This window comes from Typopeltis vanoorti, chromosome 15 (assembly GCF_054136105.1).
Source record: "Typopeltis vanoorti isolate ZY-2024b chromosome 15, IOZ_Tvanoo_1.0, whole genome shotgun sequence".
Lineage (NCBI taxonomy): Eukaryota > Metazoa > Arthropoda > Arachnida > Uropygi > Thelyphonidae > Typopeltis > Typopeltis vanoorti.
The window spans coordinates 65523681-65547560 of NC_143563.1; the positions used below are offsets into that span (position 1 = coordinate 65523681).

At 36.2% G+C, this 23880-nt stretch overlaps 1 protein-coding gene across 2 annotated transcripts in view; it reads left to right on the plus strand.

Annotated features, from left to right (window-relative positions):
* The window catches only part of LOC150098830 (uncharacterized), a 152713-nt gene that overhangs the window by 53227 nt on the left and 75606 nt on the right, over nucleotides 1–23880 (plus strand). For both annotated transcript variants that reach the window (XM_090405417.1, XM_090405416.1), the window contains 3 exons: nucleotides 1403–1578; nucleotides 6566–6695; nucleotides 8457–8583. In XM_090405417.1, coding sequence (XP_090261543.1) covers nucleotides 1403–1578; nucleotides 6566–6695; nucleotides 8457–8583 — 433 coding nt within the window. The remainder of the gene's footprint in view (nucleotides 1–1402; nucleotides 1579–6565; nucleotides 6696–8456; nucleotides 8584–23880) is intronic.

The following is a 23880-nucleotide window of genomic DNA, read 5'->3' on the forward strand; positions in this document are numbered from 1 at the left end:
CACATTTCGAAAATGTAATTTTCGAAATGTGTACTATGTTATAATGATAATAACCAAAATCTTCAAACAAGTACGCCCAAACTGGATTTTTAAATCATGGAATCGCCTTTAAATACATTTTAAAATGCTTCTAATTGCGAAAAACAGAAGTCACTGTAAACCCGATGAACACAAGAAGCAGTGCGATCAGTTTGGAATTATAACAGGAGCAGTCAGTGGCGCACCCAGAGGTGGGGGTTGAGAACAGGGGCCCTGCCCTCCCCCCAAGAAAAAGGAAAAAACATCAATGAAAATTTTCCAAAAAATCTTTTCTTAATTAAAATTCATTTTTTTTTAATTTTTGTTGTGTCGTGTCTTCTACTTCTATAGTACTTATGAATTAGCGATCATTGCAGATGCTCAGTCGTATGTGATGCGTAGTGTGTATTTTCAAATCGTCTACTCAACCCCCCCCCCCCCAGATTAAATCCTGAGTGCGCTACTGGGAGCAGTTAAGGTTCTGATTATGCACGTTACTTACGTGTGTTCTTCTGGCCTGTCGGACTCTTTGCGGGATGGAAAAGAAACTATTTTCAAGGGGGGGGGAGCACCGCATGCAGACAGGCCACCTCACTTTCAGTTGAATAAAAAATAATAATAAAAAAAACACCTTAGAAAGATTCATCGCATCCTAGACAGAGTTGAAATCTGTGTCTTTCCAACCGAAGGACAAATTATCGGGTCCTCCTGTCGGCTACGCTAAGGAAAAATATGCGCATATTGTAGTAAAACGATAAAATAATATGTAATGTGTTAAGTGTTGTTTGATTCCAGAACTTGACTTGCTTTTGTCAGAAGAAAACTGCATATTGAATTATTATTATTTGTATTTTGCATTTTTAAAGATTTTTAACATATGTCAAAATATCGTATTTCTTATCTGGAAAAGTAACATTTTCTAAGAAAACTCTGCCTTCTTTGGCACCGTTGTAGATATCCACTCGCCCCTCCAAAACAAACTATAACATTGTGTAACCTCCCAGTGAAAGTGTGAGATCATTCAAACATGCCCTCCCGAATAAACAAGTCTACGACACTGGTTGCTTAGCATCTTGTGCTTTCATAAGCAATAATGTGCTTTGGAATGTATTTTATCACGACTGAATAAACACAAAGAAATAATTACATTAGTCGTCAAATGTCCTCTCCTTAGACACGCACGCGGTTAATCTTTAATCACTCATTGTTTAACCATGCCTACTTGCTTTTGATTTCTTGTAAAAATCAATCAAGTGTTTCATAGAAACCATTCTGTAGCTTTTTCAGAATTACTTACTTGTAAAAAAATTTCAATTTCTGCGAAATGGTTTTTTCTTTAGTTTGAATGTATTTAAAAGAAATAAACAATTCTTTTGTTTCCTAGCCAGTGAATATCACCGCCGAATCACTACAAAGCTATTTGGACTTGGAAAAGGCGATCCAGAAATACGAAAAGAGGCACGTGTTGGACAACTATCAAGTGAAAACAGAGCAGTTAGAAAAACTTGAACGGACTCTTCAACAACTCGAAGAAAACAAGTTGGAACAGGAGCAGCAAGCGTGAGTATGTTAGAGGTTAATTTTTTTTTGTTTCTTTGTTTGTTTTCTTCCCTTCCTAAATTAGAGAAACTAATTAATTATGGATAGGATTATTTACCTGCTGTCAATATCTCAACACCCTCAATCGATGGGCAAGATCTGCATCATTTTTATACTACACGCTGGTCATTTACAATAAATGTCACGTAAAATAATGTTTTGTGATTTATTTGCAGACGAGTTGACTCGACTGAAGAAAGCCACCTATGATGCTGATTAAAAATACCAGACATCAATCAGCGTTTATAGAAAAGCCAATAATTTGCCAATAAAAAGATTGCAACAATTCAGCAGACAAATGCTCTGTTATAACACAGGTTACAACAGTGAAATATCTCTACCTTCTTGTAGACTACGATATGAAGTAGAATCGCCACATTAACCTTCAAAAGAAATTAAGAACTATCGCAACGAAGCTCTTCCAAATTAGAGACTAGTCTTAGCCAATATCAAACCGAAGAGAGAATGGTAAATTACAAATGCAACAACTCTCTAGAGCCAATAAGAAACAGTTCCTTGACACAGAAGATTCTAAATATTCCTCCATGATGACATCACTTGACAGAGAAAAATACAGAGCAACGCGAGAATCGGCTTACGTTGTTCGTCAACACAAAGGCCATACATTTCTATGGTCTACAATAACACCTATATTAAATGCACTTCCAGTGAACCGACAATAGAGCTTTACAAAAAAAACTTAAAAATATTCTGTGGATTCTTTTTTACTAAAATCATAAGTAAGTGAAACACCGGAGAAATGTATGTCAACACGAGGATACATTAGGTGATAAAAATTGTCGCATAATTACTAAACTAATATCGCTACTTTTCCTCCTTCCTTGCAATAGTTATGCTAAAATATTAATACACACTATTTCACTGAAAAATAAAATTTTTTTTTTTTTTTAAATTCTTATAATTATATTATTATTTGTTGGTCTAAATTAGGCTTTCCAACGACGCTGATGTACGTTAGCTGTTAAAATTTAAATTTTTAAATTCTCCGCTAATAAAATAATAAAGTTTTAAAATTTAAATTCTCCGCTAATACAGTCATTAAAAATTGGAACCAAAGAAGGTTCTTGCCTTGCAGCGAATCGATTTATTTATTTTATATTATATTTTATATTTCACAGAAAAAAACGCTCCATTTTTAATAAAAATTATTTTCAAAACAAATAGGTTTCTGAAAATATTGGCTGTTTTTAAAGGAAAAATTTGTAATTTTTAACATCATTAATTTTTTTAATAAAGTAACTTATAAATTATTTTATATTTTTAAAAATATTCTGTTAAATTTGCATAAGAAATGTATTTAAAACCGTTTTATATATTTACTTCTCTCAATCTGAATACACTCGTTAAGATCAGCATGACTGCTCTGATGTCATAAATATCTATATCAATATCTAAAACAAGGTTGCACCGCAGTTGTATATAGAGATGAAGAAGGCAGCTCCAGTTCAGATCACAATGATCGATACGCTGTTAGCACGAGATCTATATTCGTCATACGCTTTTTGAGAAAATATTTCATGAGTAACTAGTAACTAAGAGGATTACAAATTCTCAATGTGACCAGTGGATGGAGTATCGTTTCTCTAACTAAAAGCCTGCGGGTTCGATTCTTAATGCGGGTTTGCGTGTCTTTTGATAGAAGATGGATTTCATCGCTCAGTGAGAACCCACCATCTTGCTTATTGAAGACGTGAAGTTAGAACTCGAAAAAGTTCTATGTTTTGCTCTCTAGAGTTCTTAGAAACTAAGGAATTGCGCATAAAAATATTGGACCGTTAATAGGATAATAGGATAAATGTCTCCTCTATCGCACCCACATACGGACGAACATACGCTAGGATCTCGTCTCTATAACTTGTAGAATTCATGATTCCGCTAGGAAGCACATACAGATCGGTGAGTCCATCCAACGAAATGCCTCTCGAAAACCTTCACACTTTCTCCACCATAAGTGTCTCTTCACGGATATTAGAGAGATGGTAACGTGTTTTCCTGATTCTTTCTACAAAATTATATCAGGCGTGCTCTAATCTGAAGAGAACCACTGACACTCCCCTCCATACCAACTTCAAATTTTATCTGTAGTTATCTGCTCAGTCCAGTCTTATTTGGCAAACCGTGAACTTGCCAATCAACCAATTCAAATTTCAGGATTGTTTTACAACTGATGCTTTAAATTAAAATCTCCATGCCGTCCATTAGTAAGAAGACAAATTTACCTTTCATTCATTTAAAAGGTGGGCCTGCTTTGTTTCTTTCAAATAAAGATCCTTAATTACATTCTCTTTTCCAGAAAATCATATTATCTATAGCTTTCTGACTCTCCCAAACAACTCTTCATCGGTTAGAAATGATATACTTTAAAGTGTTCCGACTTCACGTGTGTGTGTGTGGGGGGGGGTTACTTTTCCACTGATTAAACACCCGGGATATCTCACCTTTTGAGAAATCCATCAGTTGCGCTGTTTTCAAAATCGTTACTCTGTCCAGGTAGTCACCTGCAATAAGTCCTTTGTCGAACTCCGAAATATCCTTCGTTTTTTCCCATCGTGATCAACACTACTGACGAAAACTGACAAGCAGCATTCTTAAATGGTTATCTAGAACACGTGATGACGCACGTGACCAAGTGTTTTACACGTACGACGCGTAAGTGATGTGGACGTACATCTGCATAAAGGGTTCTACTTTTCAGCGGCCGGTAATGTGTATTTTCGGTAATGGAAAGCGTTCTCTTCCTTCCTTCCCTAGCACATAGAAAGCATAGTGGGGCACGCACACGCACGCGCGCACGCACACACACACACACACACACACACACACTTATAACTTCTTGGCAACATTTCTTATACAGCTGACTCAGGACTGGCACGGCCCAGGGGAATTCGACTGTCTAATTAAAACAAAGCATTGCGATGGTCGTTGAGAGGTGTTTATGCAATGTGATTTCTGCCCAGTGTTCTGAATGTCAAAGTGAAGAAATTCAATCAAGCGCGGGTAAACGGAGGGAGTAACTATGACTGTCATTGAAGTGGACATTGAGTTAAACATAGAGGATCGAGCCTTGGTTGAGTCAGTTCTTAAGCCTGTGTTTGAAAATCCTGGTGGTAGATCAGGTCCGGGACGCTCGTAAGGAGACAACCGTAGAGAGAGAGAGAGAGAGAGAGAGAGAGAGAGAGAGAGAGAAAGAATACAGAGTGCTACTTTTTAAATGTGGAGTTGGTCGCCACTCTGGCTTACCCTTGTGCCCATCACGAGAAATTTTAAGACCAATTAATGATGATATTGCTATGTTGGGAAGAGGTGGGAGTGCCCTTAAAGATTCTCACCGTGCCCCTATGCACGCAATCGTAGGGAGGTTCTTTTCTGACTCTCTGGCATTGATGTGCTCGTTGGATTGGGTCTGGTGGACTTGATGGGACGATCCCGCTCCTAATGAATTACTCTGTGAGATGAATCAAAATATATTTAACGCTCCAGGATATGGGTAGTCTTTGATTTAGCTACTAGTATTAAGTTAGTTTAAGTTAATATTTAACTTAGGTTAAGATGGAGTAATAATAAGTCATGGTCATGTGCATGGTCAAATATTTAATTAAAGATACAGAAAAGGTGCAAGCTCGACTGGCCAAATCTGCGTCATCCCTGACCTGGTGTTAGCAGATTGCCAGATTCCATCGCTGTCCTTTTGACCGAAAACAATAGTTACAGAGGTCCTAGTTGGCTTGTCCATGGCTATGTCATGCTTCACGTACATCTCCAACTGAACGCCTTGAGGTTCGAGATATGGGATGACTATGAGTGCCATTAAGTCTGTGTTCTACTTAAGAACTGAATGCCTTTAAGTTCTTAGAGCTTAGTGGTAGTAGGGTTGCTACTAGCCAGTATGAAGAGAGCCCAAACTGCTGATGACTAGTCGTTGCGATAGTAATCCTGCTCAGTACGAGAGGAACCGCAAGTTTGGACACTTGATACATGTGCTTGGTCGAGTGACCAGTGGTGTGAAGCTACCATCCGTAGGATTATGACTGAACGCTTGTAAGTCAGAATCCCGTTTAGCCACTGTAACGATACCATTCGTGCCTCGCGCGTTGAAAGGCAGCGCTAGCTTGATTTGCTTTCGTACTGTTACGGCGCGATGACTCTGACGATGAGGCCACAAGAACAGAAGCATCAAGGCAGCCGTTGAGACTATGCTGCCGCTGCTTCCTACGCCGCACCATTCAGGTGTGACGTGCGGGCACCAAATCGTCCGCAGACGACGTAGGTAGTGTCTGGGTGTCGCGCTTAGAAGGGCAGCCACCATACTGCGATCTATCGATGCTAGACTGCCAGAAGAAGGACAGTCCTAAATTCGATTCAGATCTCCAACTAGAGGACCTCCTTTTAGGCTTTTTTAAACTCGGTTATGGAGTTAGTCGATCTTTTGCGTAGGCAAGTAAGGCTTGGAATTTTTACAGTTTAAAATCAGGAAATGGTGGCAACTTTCTGCATACTCTCGCTCCATTGTCTGTAAAATCATCGATGGCCAGGTACTCAGGTTTTAGTGACTGCTAAGGATGAAGACCAGTTACTCTGCGATTTCGAAAGAGCTCTTCGTACTCCCTTTGAAAAATAAATACGTTAACGGATTTACTATTATTATTATTTTACTTTTAGAAGATGGAAAGTCTTCAAATTTTTCTTTGAATTATTGCTTGTTGGGTCTTGAATAAGTTATAATAGAACCTGTGTGTTATCATATAATACAGACCAATTTTAATAATATTTCAACTTTACATACAACGCAAAAATTAAAATACTGTTATTATCAGTGCAATTTTTTTTGAAGTCGGAAGGTTTTTATTTGTTGATTTAGACATGAAAGGCCAATTTGTATTCTTGCATTTTTCATTGCTTAACGTTTCGTTTCATTCTATATCTACAGTGCAAGCTTGCAAGCCACCTTAGATTCGACTGGAGATCAATCCCTAAAAGAATTTTTACTTGAAAAGAGCAATAAAGGAGAGGCCCTTACGGAAACAGAAGAAGAATACGTTGATGCCCTTAATCGACAGGTGAGAATTATTTTGAATTTTTGAATGGTAAAGCTATATATTATTATTATTATTATTATTATTATTATTAAGAGAGACCCACAGGGAGTCAAAGACTCATCGAGGGAGGCCACATACTACATACACCAGCTATCATACTTGTTCTTGAATTCATTCACACTGCTTGCACTCACAACATCCAATGGCAATCCATTCCAATCACACACTATCCTCTGAGAGAAAAATCTAGCCCTCGCACCTTTCATGGTGGCCTTCATTCTCAGCTTCCAAAGATGCCATCTCGTCCTTTCCCCACCCTCCATAAATTAAAAAATTCCACCAATTGAAATCCTGTATGATCCACAAAGAGGCAAAATAACATCCTTATCTTTGAATGTGAACATTCGTTTGAGCATTGCAATTATCTTTTGAGTTGTATTCGCAATCTTTGTCACATGGCCCCTGAACTTCAACTTCTTATCTATTAACACTCTAAGATCCCTAGCCTCATCAGTTTCTTCTGGCCTAATCCCACCAATATAATAAGACATTGGATATCTAATCATGGCAAAGTGAATGACTTTACATTTACTGACATTGAACTGACACCCATTTTCCCATGCCCACAATTCCAGCCTGTTCAAATCATTCTGCAAATACTGCATATCAGCAGCATTCCTGATTACCCTACCTCTTTGCATCATCAGCGAATAACTGTATATCGCTTGTCAAATCCTTCCCAATGTCATTAATGTACAGATTGAATAACACTGGACCAAACACTGATCCTTGTGATACATCACTTGTTACCTTAAACCTTGCAGACTCAGATCCCCCGTATACCACTTTTTGATATCTATCAGTCAGCCATCCTCTTATCCATGCTAATATTCTATAAGCCAAACCAATAACGTATATATATATATATATATATTAGGGTTACCAAGTAATTTTACTTGGAATTAGAAGTAAAATAACCAAGTTTATAAAATTACTTGGTAATCCTAATATACATTCCACAAGGTAAAAAAACTTATTCACACACACACACACACACACACACACACACACACACACACACACACACACACACACACACACACACACACACACACACACACACACACACACACACACACACACACACACACACACACACACACACACACAATAGCATGTATTTTCTCCTGGACGTTTTATCTGGTTTGGGGATGAAAACCCAAAGCTTCTGCAAGGAAAGTATGAGACCGACTACCTCACCTTCAACTGAAAAGTCTCTTCTTCCTTCTTGAAGGAATTCTAACCAGATCCAAATCGGTTTGTTCCAAAGAAACTACTTGAGAAACTGATTGAGCTACGGAAGATCCATTTCTATTTATTCTGTAGAATATGTAATTATGAGTACAATGACTTAATTACTTGAACAATGATTACTAAGTTTTACATAGATTACTTGTTATCGTATGATGCTGTACACCACATCACATTCATGTGTAATACTGCAAAGCATTTTTCAATGGTGTTTTTTCCTGAAAGTGAAGGAAGTTCTTAATCTCGATTTGGTTGAAGATCGATAAGCTGGTGTTTACTGTTTGAAAATAATGCCACAAAATTCAAGAATATATATATATATAAATTTTTTAGTGTTTTATAGATTTAACTAGAAGCGAATGATGTTTTTCCCTCCTGATAAACCCAGAATAAAATGGATTAGTCATTGTTACAACATTACTTTTGCTGATAATTTCTGAAGACTGATTCATCTGCATTTTGTTCTTTCAGGAAATCATCGCACGCGAGTTAAAAAGCACCCAACAACAAAGAGATGCCCTGAAGAAAGAAGTGGACAGTCTAGCTGCAGAAGGCGAGAAAGTCCAAAAACTTTATCAACAAAGGGATCAGACGCTTGGTGAGTAAAGCTTTGGTTTAGATTACTAAAGAATCATCGAAATCTATTCATCATATAAATATAATAAAAAGTAACGGAATGATTAGGGTGGTTCTCTGGGAGTGAGGAATATAGTCCCTTCCTCATGGATTTTCGTGAAATACTTGTTAGTACTTACTTGGAACACTTTAATGAACAGGTTTACACTGGCGAAGGTTTCGTTGAAATCTGAATAAATCGTAATACAATATAATACATAATACAAAAAAATCAATTTCTCTCTTGAGCTCTGCATAAAAATTCAACCGCTGCTGTACCTTGTTTAATATGCGATCTATCTTAAATATGGGTGGGAATCATTAACTTTTCCATTAATTTGTCCATAACACTTATACGACTAACTAGTTTATAAGCCTGCAATTTAGATGAAAATTCTCTTAAGGACTGGTATACTCTTTGCAGCTTTTCAATCAAGACGAACGATTCTTAATCATCATGATTCAATAAAATACTTTTTAGTGCTTCATCAACTCTTATTTTGTACTACGAGCTTATCACTCTACAGATTTTTTTTTTATTAAAAAAAACATCAGTTCAATTTCCTTTTGCATTTATTATCTCATTAGCCATCGTATTCTCAATCTGCATTCATTGTTATTATCAGCAGCCAATTTTCTGTCTACAAATGAATCAAGGCCTAGTAGTAGGGGTCCCACTAGTGACCAGATCAAGATCAAGATAAGATAAGGAAAGTGGGCGTGGCTTCCTGACGTCATTGTGAGTGACGTCATGAATTTGGAATTTCCATGTGGGCAACTGTGTGAATGGCTTCAGTTCTTGTGTTTTGGTTCGCGTATGGGATTATGGGGGATTTTTTTGGTTCGCCTATGGAATTATGGGTGATGATAGAGATAAGGATTCGTGTTGTGATTGGTGGGACACTTTAAACCAAATGCTTCCGGTGTGCGTGGCTTCCTGAGTCAGGAAATTCCCTGGGAGCATATGTGGTCACTGGCTTCAGTTCTTGTGTTTTGGTTCGCGTATGGAATTATGGGTGATGGTAGAGATAAGGATTCGTGTTGTGGGTGTGTGTTGTTTTCAGATGTAGATAAGTGACGTCATTTGTTATTTGTAAATAAATGTCGTCATTTGTTATTTGTAAATAAGTGACGTTGTTGTTTTGAATGGAAAGGATGATATTAGTGGATAAGAAATCGTGTCGTGATTGGTGGGACACTTCTGACCAGATCAAGATCAAGATAAGATAAGGAATCGTGACGTGAATGTTTGTTATGAGATGTAGATAAGTGACGTCATTTGTTAGTTGTAAATAAGTGACGTTATTGTTTTGAATGGGAAGGATGATTTTAGTGGTTAAGTAATCGTCTCGTGATTGGTGGGACACTTCTGACAAGATCAAGATCAAGATAACATTAGGATTCGTGACGTGAATGTTTGTTGTTATTGAGTTTGGAATGATAATTTAATTTAACTATATTCTATGTCACACAAACATACAGTTTTTTTTTTCTTCTCTAGATGGTTGTACTAATTTTCCAATACATTTTGGGTATTTCTTTCCTGTTAAAGTGTGGGAATTCTTAGAGAAAGTCGTGATGGCTCTCGTGTTTCGATCTTTTCTGAATAATTAATTATATACTTAAAGTACCTGTCCTTAAACACACACACACACACACACATACACATTAGACATAAAAAATCGCTAATGTGTCCATGTTGATACTCTGATATATAACCTATGATTATTCTTATGGAAAAAAAAAAACTATTCAGTATTAGAATTACGCTTACCAAACAACATGCGATCAGTTTTGTTTAAGTTAAAAAAGTACTTACAGCTTTCCAGATGACTCTTCGAAATTCGATTATTCCAAAATAGTTCAATTTTATATCCACAACACAACACAAAAAACACAAAAACCACAAAGAATGAAATTTCTGTAAATACTGTAACCTGAACTAGTTACTTCGTCCTTTAGATTACGGAGCATAGATGGTGAGGTTTCGTCATTGCAATATCCCCCAGCGAGCGCTTTTCTTCAAAGGGGATGACATGAGTCACATCCGTAAATTGGGAATTTATTTTCCAACACTGAATATTTCTCATTAAGTCTTTTACAGTAGGTTTTCTGAATATTCCAATTGTTAATTAACATGTATTCACAGAACACAAACACAAATCTGAAAAGAACATTTCACTTTTTCATTATAGCTTACTGTGGCTAACATATATTCACACCACAAAACACACAAAACATAGGAGTTGATAGATATTTCTGTAAATAACCAGAAAAGCTAGTGGACTACTTAATTTACTTTAGTATCCGTTTGGTTCTCTGTATTAATCTTTCCCACGGGTGTCCATCCTCGGTAGGAAGCTCTATGCGCTGTTTTGTTTAGGGTAAGTGTTATTTCCGGTTTCGAATTCCGATTGCTGTTAGAGTATGGAATTTAGACAAGTGAAATTATTATTATTTTTTTTCAAATTGATTGGTTATTTTCTGTATTTTACTTTTACAGGTCATATTCTAACAGAATAACTGAGCAGAATTAATCAATATATAAAGTATATGAGACTTAGTTGAATATTTAATTTAGATTACTATCCGATTGGTTCGTTCTCTGTTTAATTCCTTCCCACAGTTGCTCATGCTATGTTTCCTAAGCTTGGTAGGAAAGTCTATGCCCCTTTTTGTTTAGGGTAAGTGTAATTTCCTGTTTCGAATTCCGAGTGCTGTTAAGGTATGGAATTCTGACAAGTGAAATTTTTTTTTTTTTTTTTCAAATTGAATGGCTATTTTCAGTATTTTACTTTTAAAAATCAGTTTAATTACATATTCTAACAGAATAACTGAGCAAAATTAACGAATAAATAAAATGTGAATTTATTTTCCAACACTGTAGATTTCTCACGAATTTCAGATTTCAGAAGTAGATTTAGTAGAAGTAGACGTAGATTTCAGAAGTCGTATCTTAAAGATATCTCTCTCTTATCCGGTCGCCAACTTGTTGTACCTAGGTGAAAAATAGTGTGTGTGTGTAGTAACGTGTTGGTTTAAAATATCTAATGGCTCTGTAAAATAACCAAATTCTAGCAGTATTGTAATTTCAGGTGAAATCTTCTGCACTAAAATTCTGGTTATTAAAATAATACTCGATTTTGTTTTTTTTTTTGCTTCCAAGAGTTGACAGATTCTTGATATATTTGAGGGCTTGCATGAACAAATAAGACTTTTAACTCACTGAGTCAAAAAAAATAAATAAATAAAATAAAATAACAAAAATCTAGTTAGTTTGTGGCATTAAATTTTACAAGGAGAAAAAAAAAAAAAAATGTTGTGGTCTTACTTAAATTTGTATTTTGACTGTTGTCCTCTCAGTCCGACTCTTTTTTTTTTTTCACAGTAGGGATATTTATATATTTTAACACAATTATTATATTAGATATTCTTTCCAACACAAATAAATAATTATGTGTTCTTATTTCAAATAAATATTAGCTCAGAAAGAAAGAAAGAAAATTGTAAAGAAAAAAAAAAAAACGTTTACCTTCAAATAACTATTTTGGAATCACAGCAAACAAGAAATTCATCACCTTTTCAAAGTTTTAAATTCCTACCCATATTGTTTTCATCATTTGGTATCATTTAAATGAAGAACGGTTCTGGCTATAAGGTTTGTTAATGTTATTGATTTTTCTCTTCCATTGGCTGTAATTTTTTTTTGATACATTCATGCTGATTCCTTATTATCTGCACACTACGATACCTTTTTATTTTCTACAACAAACATTTTTTGAGTTTAAGTAACGTGATTGGCTAAAATATCAGCTGTTTGTCTCTGTAAAATAAGCAAATTCTAACAGTCGTATTGTTAGAATTTGGTACGACTGTTTTTTCTAGTCTGGTGAAGGTATCTACTTCAGATGTAGTAACAAATTGTCACTTATCACTTCATTTTTACTTTATTCACAAAACTACAAATCCGTTATTTGGTATGGTCTCTGTTTTTAATTCCCCCATTACTAGAATGTACGGGTGGTAAAGTTTTGAAATAAGTTTCGACTCGCAAGAAAAATAAAATGTTTACATTCAAATAACTATTTATGATCACAGCAAGCAAGAAATTCATCAGCTTTTCAAAGTTTGGAAATTCATACCCATTTTGTTTTCATCATTTGGTATCATTTAAATGAAGAACGGGTATGGGTATTAAGTTTGTTAATGATTTTGATTTTTCTCTTCCAAAGGCGATTATTATTTGATATATACATGTTGATTCATTTTTTATCTGCATGCTACGATATCATTTTTTATCTGCATGCTACGATATCATTTTTATTTTTATAAAAAAAAATTTAAAAAACTGGTTTTTTATGATAACTTTTTAGGAAAAAACGCGTTTTTTATGAAAACTTTTTTGGAAAAAAAATAAAAAAACAGTTTTTTAAATTTTTTTTTCCCAAAAAAGTTATCAGTATCAATTGGAGGTGACATCACTAAAAGATATCCGCAAATGATGAGCTCGCTCATCTCCACGAGGCTGAGCAGACATTTTCTGGAGGAGAGGGGTTAGGGGAGTATTGCAGGGAAGACCTCAGTCACCCTCTTGACTATCTTTTCACTTCCACAACCTGATGCTATTTTAAGCAAAAAAAAAAAACAAAATCGAGTATTATTTTAATAACCAGAATTTTAGTGCAGAAGATTTCACCTGAAATTACAATACTGCTAGAATTTGGTTATTTTACAGAGCCATTAGATATTTTAAACCAACACGTTACTACACACACACACTATTTTTCACCTAGGTACAACAAGTTGGCGACCGGATAAGAGAGAGATATCTTTAAGATACGACTTCTGAAATCTACGTCTACTTCTACTAAATCTACTTCTGAAATCTGAAATTCGTGAGAAATCTACAGTGTTGGAAAATAAATTCACATTTTATTTATTCGTTAATTTTGCTCAGTTATTCTGTTAGAATATGTAATTAAACTGATTTTTAAAAGTAAAATACTGAAAATAGCCATTCAATTTGAAAAAAAAAAAAAAAAAAATTTCACTTGTCAGAATTCCATACCTTAACAGCACTCGGAATTCGAAACAGGAAATTACACTTACCCTAAACAAAAAGGCGCATAGACTTTCCTACCAAGCTTAGGAAACATAGCATGAGCAACTGTGGGAAGGAATTAAACAGAGAACGAACCAATCGGATAGTAATCTAAATTAAATATTCAACTAAGTCTCATATACTTTATATATTGATTAATTCTGCTCAGTTATTCTGTTAGAATATGACCTGTAAAAGTAAAATACAGAAAATAACCAATCAATTTGAAAAAAAATAATAATAATTTCACTTGTCTAAATTCCATACTCTAACAGCAATCGGAATTCGAAACCGGAAATAACACTTACCCTAAACAAAACAGCGCATAGAGCTTCCTACCGAGGATGGACACCCGTGGGAAAGATTAATACAGAGAACCAAACGGATACTAAAGTAAATTAAGTAGTCCACTAGCTTTTCTGGTTATTTACAGAAATATCTATCAACTCCTATGTTTTGTGTGTTTTGTGGTGTGAATATATGTTAGCCACAGTAAGCTATAATGAAAAAGTGAAATGTTCTTTTCAGATTTGTGTTTGTGTTCTGTGAATACATGTTAATTAACAATTGGAATATTCAGAAAACCTACTGTAAAAGACTTAATGAGAAATATTCAGTGTTGGAAAATAAATTCCCAATTTACGGATGTGACTCATGTCATCCCCTTTGAAGAAAAGCGCTCGCTGGGGGATATTGCAATGACGAAACCTCACCATCTATGCTCCGTAATCTAAAGGACGAAGTAACTAGTTCAGGTTACAGTATTTACAGAAATTTCATTCTTTGTGGTTTTTGTGTTTTTTGTGTTGTGTTGTGGATATAAAATTGAACTATTTTGGAATAATCGAATTTCGAAGAGTCATCTGGAAAGCTGTAAGTACTTTTTTAACTTAAACAAAACTGATCGCATGTTGTTTGGTAAGCGTAATTCTAATACTGAATAGTTTTTTTTTTTTCCATAAGAATAATCATAGGTTATATATCAGAGTATCACCATGGACACATTAGCGATTTTTTATGTCTAATATGTATGTGTGTGTGTGTGTGTGTTTAAGGACAGGTACTTTAAGTATATAATTAATTATTCAGAAAAGATCGAAACACGAGAGCCATCACGACTTTCTCTAAGAATTCCCACACTTTAACAGGAAAGAAATACCCAAAATGTATTGGAAAATTAGTACAACCATCTAGAGAAGAAAAAAAAAACTGTATGTTTGTGTGACATAGAATATAGTTAAATTAAATTATCATTCCAAACTCAATAACAACAAACATTCACGTCACGAATCCTAATGTTATCTTGATCTTGATCTTGTCAGAAGTGTCCCACCAATCACGAGACGATTACTTAACCACTAAAATCATCCTTCCCATTCAAAACAATAACGTCACTTATTTACAACTAACAAATGACGTCACTTATCTACATCTCATAACAAACATTCACGTCACGATTCCTTATCTTATCTTGATCTTGATCTGGTCAGAAGTGTCCCACCAATCACGACACGATTTCTTATCCACTAATATCATCCTTTCCATTCAAAACCACAACGTCACTTATTTACAAATAAAAATTGACGACATTTATTTACAAATAACAAATGACGTCACTTATCTACATCTGAAAACAACACACACCCACAACACGAATCCTTATCTCTACCATCACCCATAATTCCATACGCGAACCAAAACACAAGAACTGAAGCCAGTGACCACATATGCTCCCAGGGAAATTCCTGACTCAGGAAGCCACGCACACCGGAAGCATTTGGTTTAAAGTGTCCCACCAATCACAACACGAATCCTTATCTCTATCATCACCCATAATTCCATAGGCGAACCAAAAAAATCCCCCATAATCCCATACGCGAACCAAAACACAAGAACTGAAGCCATTCACACAGTTGCCCACATGGAAATTCCAAACTCATGACGTCACTCACAATGACGTCAGGAAGCCACACCCACTTTCCTTATCTTATCTTGATCTGGTCACTAGTGGGATCCCTACTACTAGGCCTTGCCCCAAAATTTCATTATGTCCTGCCCATTGCTGCTTGGATCTCTTAATGTCTTTTACAATGTCTCTCAGTCTGTTCTGAGCTCCAACCCAAGGCACTGCGCTTTCTCATGGTAATGCCAGGCAGTGATCTTTCTAGTATCTCTAGGTAGTCCTCAACTTGTCGGTTTTATTTATTTATTATTTTTTTCGTCAAAATCCATCTTTCACTTTCATATGTCATGATTGGAATTAACTGTCTATGAATATTTTACTTTTAAGATAGATCGGGATGTCCCCCTATGAGTATTTCAATGTGTTTTCCAAAGGCTATCCCATCAGGTTGATTCTTGGAGTTCTGCTAAGGCACCTAAAATAATGATGTCATCAGCAAATCGTAGATGATTTAGCTCCTTTTTATTTACTATAATTACTGTATTTTTCCATTCCAGATTAAAAAAAAATTCTTCTAAAGCTGCTGTAAGTAGTTTCGGTCAAATGACATCTCCCTGTCAATCAAAATCAATAACTTTCTAAGAGCTAAGATGTTTTGAATAATTTCAATAATTTTTCTTATTGTGTGTACATGTGTAATGATAAGTGTTTAATATATTCTTATACGTTATTGTAAATGAATGTATTAACTATTTATTCTAATTAGCAGTTTCTTTTGCTTTTGCAGCCTTTCTCACTTATTCTATTACGTACTATGTTTATACGCCTTTCGTATTTACAAGTCGTATTATTATTATTATTATTATTATTATTATTATTATTATTATTATGTAGCACCTCCATGGAGTCCAAAGACTCATCGAGGGAGGGCACGTACTCTACAACTCTATGTCTCCACCAACCACAACTACCTTTATTACGTACATCAACTCTATCTACAGCCGACCACCACCACAAGTATTTTCACAGACAATCACAAACATCCATGCCCACGATAGGATTCGAACCCGCAGCCTTTTGGCTGGAGAGCGAATACGCTAACCACTCAGCCCTCTGAACTTTAACTCTTTGTCCACCATTATTCCCAAGTACCTAGCTTCATCAGTTTTCTGCAAATACCATCAATATGATACACCATATGCAACCTTTTCAACCTGAAAAGGTTGCATTTCAACCTGTGCATAACCTTACATTTTGCAACATTAAATTGACAATCATTATCCTTTGCCCACAACACCAATTTATTTAAATCAGCCTGCAGGATATCTGAATCATTGTTATCAACTATTACTCTCCCCAGCTTTGCATCATCAACAAAAAACTGACTATCCCCTCTTAAATCTGTCGTTCATATACAAATTAAAGAGTAGTTGCCCTAGTACCAAACCCTGAGGTACTCCACTAGTCACCATCATTCCCCACCGTATACTACTCTCTGGGATTTGTCCATCAGCCATCCCCCCCTATCCATGCTACTAGCCTCATATCCATTCCCATCCTCTCCAGTTTTTGTAATAGTTTTCCAAGTGGTATTCTGTCAAATGCCTTGGCAAAGTCGAGCAGTATCATGGTGTAGCCATTTTCTTTATCCAGTTCTACTTCACTTTATTATAAAATGAGAATAAGTTACTATAAGTTACTTTACAAGCCATGCTGCCCACTATAGAGTATCACACCCCTATCCATCCACTATTGTATTTTACCTTTCTTCAACTCTTCCAATACTTGAACAACCACCCCCAACATATTAATTGGTCTGTAATTTGCTACCTCTGTCTTGGAGCCACCTTTATGCAATGGTACTATCTTACTCTCTTTCACTCCCTTGGAACCCTGCCACTGATGAGACTTAGACAGAACAACTTTGTCAGAGGAAATGTCAATTCTCTTGCACATTCACGTAGTATATGGGCTGATATGCTATCCAGCCCCACTGCTGTGTTCACATTCATATTTTTTAATATGCTGGACACATCCTGTTCATCTACCTCAATTTTGATATGTGTGTCTCTGTAACATCAGCAACTATAAAATCTCCATGTGGATGATACACCTTTGAAAAATGATCGCTCAGCAACTCAATCATTTCTTTTGGCTCAGTCACCTTCCTACCTTGAGCATTGTTTAAAGTCATTCTACCATAGTCATTTTTCCTCTTACTTGCTACATAACAAAAAAAAACTATTTTGGATTTACTTTGGCCTGTTTGGCTAATTCTCTCTCATAGTCTGATTTCACTATCTTTACCATACTAGTCAGCCTTCTTGCTTGCACTTTGTACTACTCATGAAACATACAATTTTTCTGTATTTGCAAATGAACAAAGTTGTGAGCCAAAACATTTTACCTAAGGCAAACTAGCTAGTAAAAGGATTTTAATCTCACAAAGTATTCGGCTAAATTGATAGGTTACAGACTACTGGAAAAGAACATCTTTCTATTTATATAGAAATCATATATAATTGTCCTTATTTTTCAGATGGTTTCATCGATATAATGGAATAATGCATTATGCATAAACTACAAAACATAATCTGAATGAAGGAGACCACAGATTTATCCAAAAGATGCCTTAAGGGATTCTACTTCATAATAAAAATAAATACTGATGTCCCATTTTCTGGGAATCAACTAAATATGGGCTTGCTTTCATGCTGAGGCGGATGCCAGCTGAATAAGATATAATTATAGCGATGATAAAGAGTGGATGTTAATTTAGGGATACATCTTTTCCCCACATATCGTGGCATACCATCAGAGGCCTCTTTTGTGTCCAGGATTATTCTCATAACTTTCTGATGGAAGGCTGCCGGAAGCAAGTGATGCAATGTTTCAGATAATATTGGTGGTGATTTGTCTTAGTCATCTATGCAGGAGTTGGATGAGAAGAATGATGCCAAGAGATCAGCTTTATCTTTCAGTGTGATTGCAACATTATTATTATTATCACCATTATTAGACCTCTATGGAGTCAAGAGACTTGTTGGAGGAGGTCCCACTCTCACATACATAGCTCATCACTCATCATACCTTGACTTAAATGCACTCACTGTCTCTGTACTCACTATACTATCAGGCAATGAATTCCAATCACACATCACTCTCCATGCAAAAATTCTAGTCCTCACTCCCCTGATCACATCGTCTTTATACAACTTCCAAGGATGGCCTCTTGTCTCTCTTTCATTCTCTCCCTGTCTCGAGACATTCCATGAAAAATCTCATCCACGTTAATCTGGTAATTACCCCTTACCAACATATATGTCTCGATCATGTCCCCATCCCCTCTCTTCCTTCTATCCACTAGGCTCTGCAATTTGTATTCTTTCGATATGTTCTCATACTGTACATTGGAGAGACCAGAAACCAACTTGGTCAAATGTCTCTGAACCCTCCCCAACAACTCATCACCCTTCTAAACACCAGATGACCAAATCGACTGTGCACGGCAATCTATATGCGGCCTGATCAAAGGCCTATAAAATGAAATCATAACATCCTTACTAAAACATGTTGTTCTCCACATCATTCCCATAAATAATCTGATGTGTTGTCCTCACAATTTTAGCAAAATCTCCATGAAATTTCAAGCACCCACCCACCAGCACAGTCCTCCACAAATCCTATACTCTGCATCCCATCTTTGCTTCGCAAATTTAAAAACCTTACACCACACACACCCATTCAGAAAGTCTATTCAAGTCCTCTTGCAAGGCTACAGCATCTGCTTCTCATAACTCTTCCTAACTTTGCATCATCTGCAAACAACTGTATATCGCGATTTAAGCTCCTTCCAATGTCATTTGCATACAAATTAAACAACAATGACCCCAAAACAGATCCCAGGGTCTTACCACTGGTGACTCTCCTCTTCTGGGATATCACTCTCCCATACAAAACCTGCTGATACCTATCACACAGCCAATCTCCAATCCAATGCACTAATCCACTGGCCAATTCCAGCAGTTCCAATTTAACTACTAGCTTGTGATGTGGAAATCTATCAAAAGCCTTAAAAAATTTATATATACTACTGTACATGCCTATGAATACTGGAAAATTTATTTGTTAAGACTGCGCCATCAGTATTTCTATATCGGCATAAGACTCAGTAATACGTCCGGTGGATCTGTCTCTCTCTCTCTCTCTCTCTCTCTTACTACCATAAATTCATTCAATAAAGTTTACATAAACAGTCGTGGTTCTTAAGTACTTAAACTTCACTTTTAATGCCTTAGTTTCCCCGCTCACAAGTCTAAGTTTACTTAGGAACAGTGCATTGTAAAATAAAAGATCAGGTGGCACTCTATTGATATATAATTAAAACACATTTATTTAAATTAATAATAAAATACATTTAATTAAATGGTAGGGAGGTTACTCTCTTAACCTATCCGTTAGACTTTTAGCATAAAGAAACAAACTTTCCCCTTTTCAATACTAAATGACTATACAATATAATTGCTCAATTACTTCTCTGCTTATTAAATCAAATTACTGAAACTAATTTACTCACAAAGAGGTTAGCTAGTTAGGCCAAGTTATCTCACAAATTATATTCCAATTAATAACAAATCAGACGACTCTCTTATAGATACTTCTTATTACTATTTCTTATCAGTCCATCTATAATGTATCTCCTAGATTACAAAAGGAAAGTACAACAAAAGATGGAACAAACTTACAGAGGTTCTGTGTCGCACACTCATCCAAAGGTCCTGCACTAAAGTCCCTATGCTTTTCCTTTTATCTCGGGCCTTAGGCTTCCATCTAAAGAGTCTTGCTTCAGGGGGGGGGGGTTTCGTCGGGATATTGGTGGGCTTTGGACTGCAATTTTCTGGTACTCGAAAGGCTCAAGCAAGAGGTTTCGGCACACTGTCTTGAAGATCGCTCTGCGGCTTTTGGCTTTGGCTGACCTCCCGCGGCAAAAGGTCATCCGAACAACACTGTTTCAGGTATTTATATCGACCGTTCTCTCGTCATTCCCATTTTTCTCCTATGGCGTGGGTTCGCCGTAACGTCTGATCCTCTGGGTCCTACTTCTGGAACTTCTGCCTCTAACTGCCGACTCTGATAACTCAAACTCCCGATGACTGCCCACACCGATGTTCGGCTCAGTCCCTTTTTATTTCACGTTCTCCGGGACCTTGCACTAAGGGTTGTAACTCATGAAGAATTCGGCACGACTCCTTTATCTTCTGTTAAGACCGACCCGTTCTTTCTTCTCCTCTGTGCACTCCTTTAATCTTATCTTGTCGGTCAGCAGAAACTTGCCGATTCTTTGACACTAACCGTTGAAGGTGTTTATGCGCAGTGCTCGCAAACAACTTTCTCATACACTTAATCGTAAACAACTTTCTTGTGCCCTTATACATAGCTATTATACAAAGTTCCGGTGGCAAAGCATTGGCTTTGTTTTTTTCATTCTAGACATTTTTGTTTAAAGAAGTAAATACAGTCAATTCCCATAGGGTTATTTACATTAATATTTAGCATAAAATATATATCGACATACAAAATTATTTTTGTAACAATCTCATGAGACTTGACTTCTGCAAAAATCGATGTAAAGCGTTTTGGTATTTCTAAGCTACATCGAGTTTTACACATGATCAAGTTCTGTAGCTTCTTAATTCTGCTTATCCTGGAAGTTGATAAAAAAAATCTAACTGATTTTGTATTCCATTGATAGTAATTTTTGTAAAAATTTTGTATATTTTTGAAAGGAGGCTGATTGGAAAGTTAATTTTAATATCTTCTCTGTCTCTCTTTTTAAAAATTATAATAAGGATTACATTATTCCAACTCTGGTATTACTATTCGTCTTAGTAAGATGTATAAATTTTACTTTGCACATTCATGACTGTTTTCAAATCTTCAATCGGTTTTAAATCTTTTCATTCATCAATCAGTTTAAAATCTTCCAAAACGGTTTCTACTAATACTGTTTTGACTTTCCTATATAATATATATTTTAAAAATAATTTTAAATTATATTAAACAAACTTATATAGAAATATATGAACAAAATTTATTAATCATATATTTATTTATTTATTCAAGAAAAAAATGCAATTGAAACTAAGTCTGTTTTCCGATTTTTTTTTTTTTTTATTTATTTAAGCGAACTTCATAATAGATCTGTAACCAAACAGACCTTTTGGGACAACTACTTGCATCGATTCAATAATTTGCATGATGATCCGTAACCAAAAATGCTGTTCTTTATTATTATTATTACAAGCTTTTAAATTTAAATGTACTTCTCGAGTCGTGATGTGCATTTAAAATTAATTTTTAAATACACATCAACGCATGAAAACTTGCCCAGAAGCATTTCACTTGAATAGCTTGATATATGAAACGTATTAATTGACTGACAATTGACATTTATGTCTTTAGGGGTGAAGCAAGATGCTTTTCATATTCCCCGCTATCTGTTGTGGTTGCAGTGAAGGTAAAATTTATGAGCAGAATGCTCGCCCTGATTGGGCATGGAGATTATGCATCACTAAAGGAGGCCAATATAGCTTTTGGTCTTCTGTATTTGAATATGTCCGTTGGATCGTATGCTGGAGCTTGTTGAACCAAATCGTTGGGATGTGTGGACGTCTTTAGGAAAAACTTGGTGGCTAAGGATCGTAGAAAAGAGAAGATATAGGGAATATTTGTGTCTCTGTGGAGTTGAATGTTTCTAACATACCACGGAGCATTCAAAATCATTCTCAGGCACTTGTTCTGCACTCGCTGTATTTTGATGATGTTAGCATTAGAGGTGTGGCTCCAGGCCGGAGAGGCATAGGTGATTATAGGACGAATCGTCAACTGGTATAGCTGCAATTTGATTCTGTTGCTGAGCTTGCTATTTCTATTAATTAGCGGATAGATCTGTGCTATGACTTTAGATGCCTTTGTGCATGCAGACTTGGTGTGTTGATTGAAAGATAGCTTTTTGTCGAGAATTACACCCAGGTAATTTGTTTCTGACTGCCAGGGAATTTTAATATTGAATAGTAACAAATCTCCTACAGGAGACATTGGCCTTTTTGAGAAAAGAACGGCTGAGCTTTTCTGGGGGTTGACTTCCAATCTCCATTTAGAGAACCAACCCTCCAGCTTTAGAATGTTTTCTTGAAGCTTTCTGGTAATGAAAAGGGGTCTGAGAGATCTGGTTAGTATTGCCGTATCGTCTGCATATAGGGCCAAAATGGAAGTCATCGGATTGTGTGGGATGTCTGACATGTATACAGAGAACAGCAATGGAGCCAGCAGAGATCCCTGCGGCACTCCAGCAAAGATGTGGCGCTGGGAGGATGTAGAACCGTTGATTTTTACTTGCATTGATCTATTTTGAAGATATGAGTGGATTAAATGAACCATTTTAGGTGAGATGCCGGCTGAGATAAGCTTGTGCAGGAGTCCAAAATGCCAGATTTTGTCAAATGCTTTGGATAAATCTAGGAAAACAGCACCTGTGCACTGGCGCCAGTTGTAGCTGGTTGTGATGTATTCAACAATTCTGTGGATTTGCTGGGTAGTACTATGGTGTTGCCTAAAACCAAACTGTTCTTTTGGAAGGATGTTTAGGTCATTTATTGAGGTTTGAAGTCGTGAGAGGATGACCTTCTCTGCAACCTTACCCAGATTTGAGATGAGACTGATTGGACGATAATTTTGGGGTAGGTGTGAGTCTTTGCCTGGCTTATGTATGGGAATTACGTCAGCCAGTTTCCAGGTGGAAGGAAAATAGTGAAATCTTAAAATTGCATTTATTATACTGGTCAGGTACACTACTGCCCTCCGGGGCAGAAGTTTAATCACACGATTAGTAATGCCGTCTGGTCCAGGAGCTTTTTTGTTCTTTAAATTTTTAATAATGTCATATATCTCAGCAGGTGATGTTGATGCAATATGGTCAGTGCTGGTGATAGGAAGTTTGAGTGAGTGTCTGACCTTGCTGTGAATCTTATGTATGTGGTCAAAGTCAAGGTTTCCATACGAAGGCCTGCATTGCTCTTCTAAGCTGTGCGCTATAACCTCTGCTTTGTCCACATCTGTGTGAGCAAGGCCCTGATCAGTTAATATTGGGGGAAGGGATCTGCCTTTGTTTTTGGTATTTTTCAGTAGTCCCCAGATGGAGTGATCACTAGGTGAAATGGAGGATAACTTTTCATCCCATACATAGTCTCTGTGAGCTTTCAGTGCATCTCTTACTG